The sequence below is a fragment of the Pundamilia nyererei genome, unplaced genomic scaffold (genome assembly GCF_000239375.1).
Source record: "Pundamilia nyererei isolate P.nyererei 1_Seehausen unplaced genomic scaffold, PunNye1.0 scaffold00001, whole genome shotgun sequence".
Classification (NCBI taxonomy): domain Eukaryota; kingdom Metazoa; phylum Chordata; class Actinopteri; order Cichliformes; family Cichlidae; genus Pundamilia; species Pundamilia nyererei.
In genome coordinates, this window is record NW_005187402.1 from 12264808 (window position 1) to 12266879 (window position 2072).

At 37.3% G+C, this 2072-nt stretch overlaps 1 protein-coding gene across 1 annotated transcript in view; it reads left to right on the forward strand.

Annotated features, from left to right (window-relative positions):
- The first annotated feature begins 578 nt into the window (after positions 1 to 578).
- Positions 579 to 2072, forward strand: part of LOC102199021 (protocadherin-10-like) — a 3170-nt gene continuing 1676 nt past the window's right edge. Inside the window, exon 1 of the mRNA XM_005719963.2 lies at positions 579 to 1762. Within this exon, the coding sequence (XP_005720020.2) occupies positions 785 to 1762 (978 nt within the window). The 5' untranslated portion in view covers positions 579 to 784. The remainder of the gene's footprint in view (positions 1763 to 2072) is intronic.

The following is a 2072-nucleotide window of genomic DNA, read 5'->3' on the forward strand; positions in this document are numbered from 1 at the left end:
CCTGATTGGGTATAATATCATTCAGAAAATGTTCATTTTATAACCCAGTACTGGATTAAATAGCTTTATTCCCAAGCATTAATTTAGAAATGGTCCCTTTGTTTGAGATGCAAATTTTATTAAATGTCATCCTTATTATCACACTCATGGTCTTTTATATGCAGCACAGTTCAGTGATGTCCTATCCTAAAATCTTTATTCGACATTTAGTTCAATGTAGTTATCTAAAGCAAACTGATTAAACATACTATTTTAGGTGAAACAAACGTTTTCCCTTTTTGCAGTTTATATAAAATATTTTGGAAATAAAAAGCGACGTTTTACAGAAAATGATATGAATATACTTATTCTATGTCGTGCAGCGACCCATTCAAGTGAAAATAAAAAAAGTAAAATACTCCCATGAAAACGCATCTTCCACATCAGCCGTGTAAATCATTACGAATAAACTTCCTAAGCATTTCTTAGTGTTTAAGTTTAATCTTGGGGCAAATTAGTAAATTATTTTTGCATTAAAAAATATTGTGTGATGGCCATTTTATTTCAGGCAGAGGCGCTGTTTCCCAATCTAACTTACGGGACAATAGTGACATCTCGATCGCCACCCCAGTAAAATTTTAAATAAGAGGAAGAGAACGGAAAACGAGCAGCTCCTGGTGAATTTGGATTTCAAGGATTTCCAGACACTGTACTTGCATTTTCGGGGGAGATTTAACTGACGCCTACCTCTTCTTTAAAGCCCACTTGTTTCAAATTGCTTAAGAAAAGAAAGGTCGTAGTAAGAATGAAGGGTTTTGTCTGCTTTGGACACTGGAGAAGGTATGTGCTGATATTCATTCTCCTCGCTTCCAATATAAAGTGCACTGCAGCTGTGACACACTACTCTGTTCCCGAGGAACTGGAAGAAAGCTCTGTTGTAGCAAATCTAGCCGGGGATTTGGGAATAGATGTGAAGACACTGGTCGAACGGAAAATGCGTCTAGAGATCATTGCAAATAGAAAATATCTGGACGTGAACAAAGAAACAGGGGAGCTGTACATTGTTGAACGAATTGACAGAGAATCTCTCTGTCCCGCTAAGACGTCATGTTATCTGAAAATGGAGGCAATAATCGAAAATCCCAAAAGAATTTTTTACATAGAATTAGAGATAATGGACATAAACGATAACGCGCCCCACTTCCGAAGAGACACCATAGATTTAGACATTTCAGAAGGGACAGAGGCTGGAGAGCGTTTTTCAGTGAGCAACGCAGTTGATCCAGATGTTGGATCGAACTCCGTAAAAGCCTACCACTTGAGTGAGAGTGATTATTTCACTATCGAAATTCAAACAGGAAGAGATGGATCAAAATTTGCTGATTTGATCCTTACAAAAAAACTAAATCGAGAAGAACGCGCTGCTCATAATTTAATTCTTACGGCCGTAGATGGCGGTATACCGCCTAGTTCAGGAACTGCTACTGTTTTTGTTCACGTTTTAGATACAAATGACAACGCCCCTAAATTTGAAGAAGACAGTTATCAGGTTAGTGTACTGGAGAATTCTCCAGTTGGAAGTATTGTTATTCATCTTAATGCGACAGATTTAGATGAAGGCTTAAATTCAGAAATAGTATATTCATATAGTCTGTATACATCGGAAAAAACACAGGAAACCTTTAATCTAAACCCTACGACGGGTGAGATTACTGTAAAGGGGGTGTTAAATTATGAAGATTTCAGGATTTATGATATGGAAGTTATAGCTGCTGATAAAGGGGTTGGTCCATTATCAGGCCAATGCACCATAAAGATTCTTGTAGAAGACATGAATGATAATCATCCACAAATTTCTATCAAGTCATTTCAAACTCCAGTCACTGAAAACATTGAAATGGACACAGTGATAGCTGTAGTTAGTGTCAGTGATAAAGATTCAGGTGATAATGGAATAGTTGATCTTCATGTTCCAGATAATATGCCTTTCAAACTGAGGGAGTCCTCTGATAACTATTATGAATTACTAGTGTCGGAGCCATTAGACCGTGAGAAGGTGTCAGAATATGACATCACTTTCACTGTGACAGACA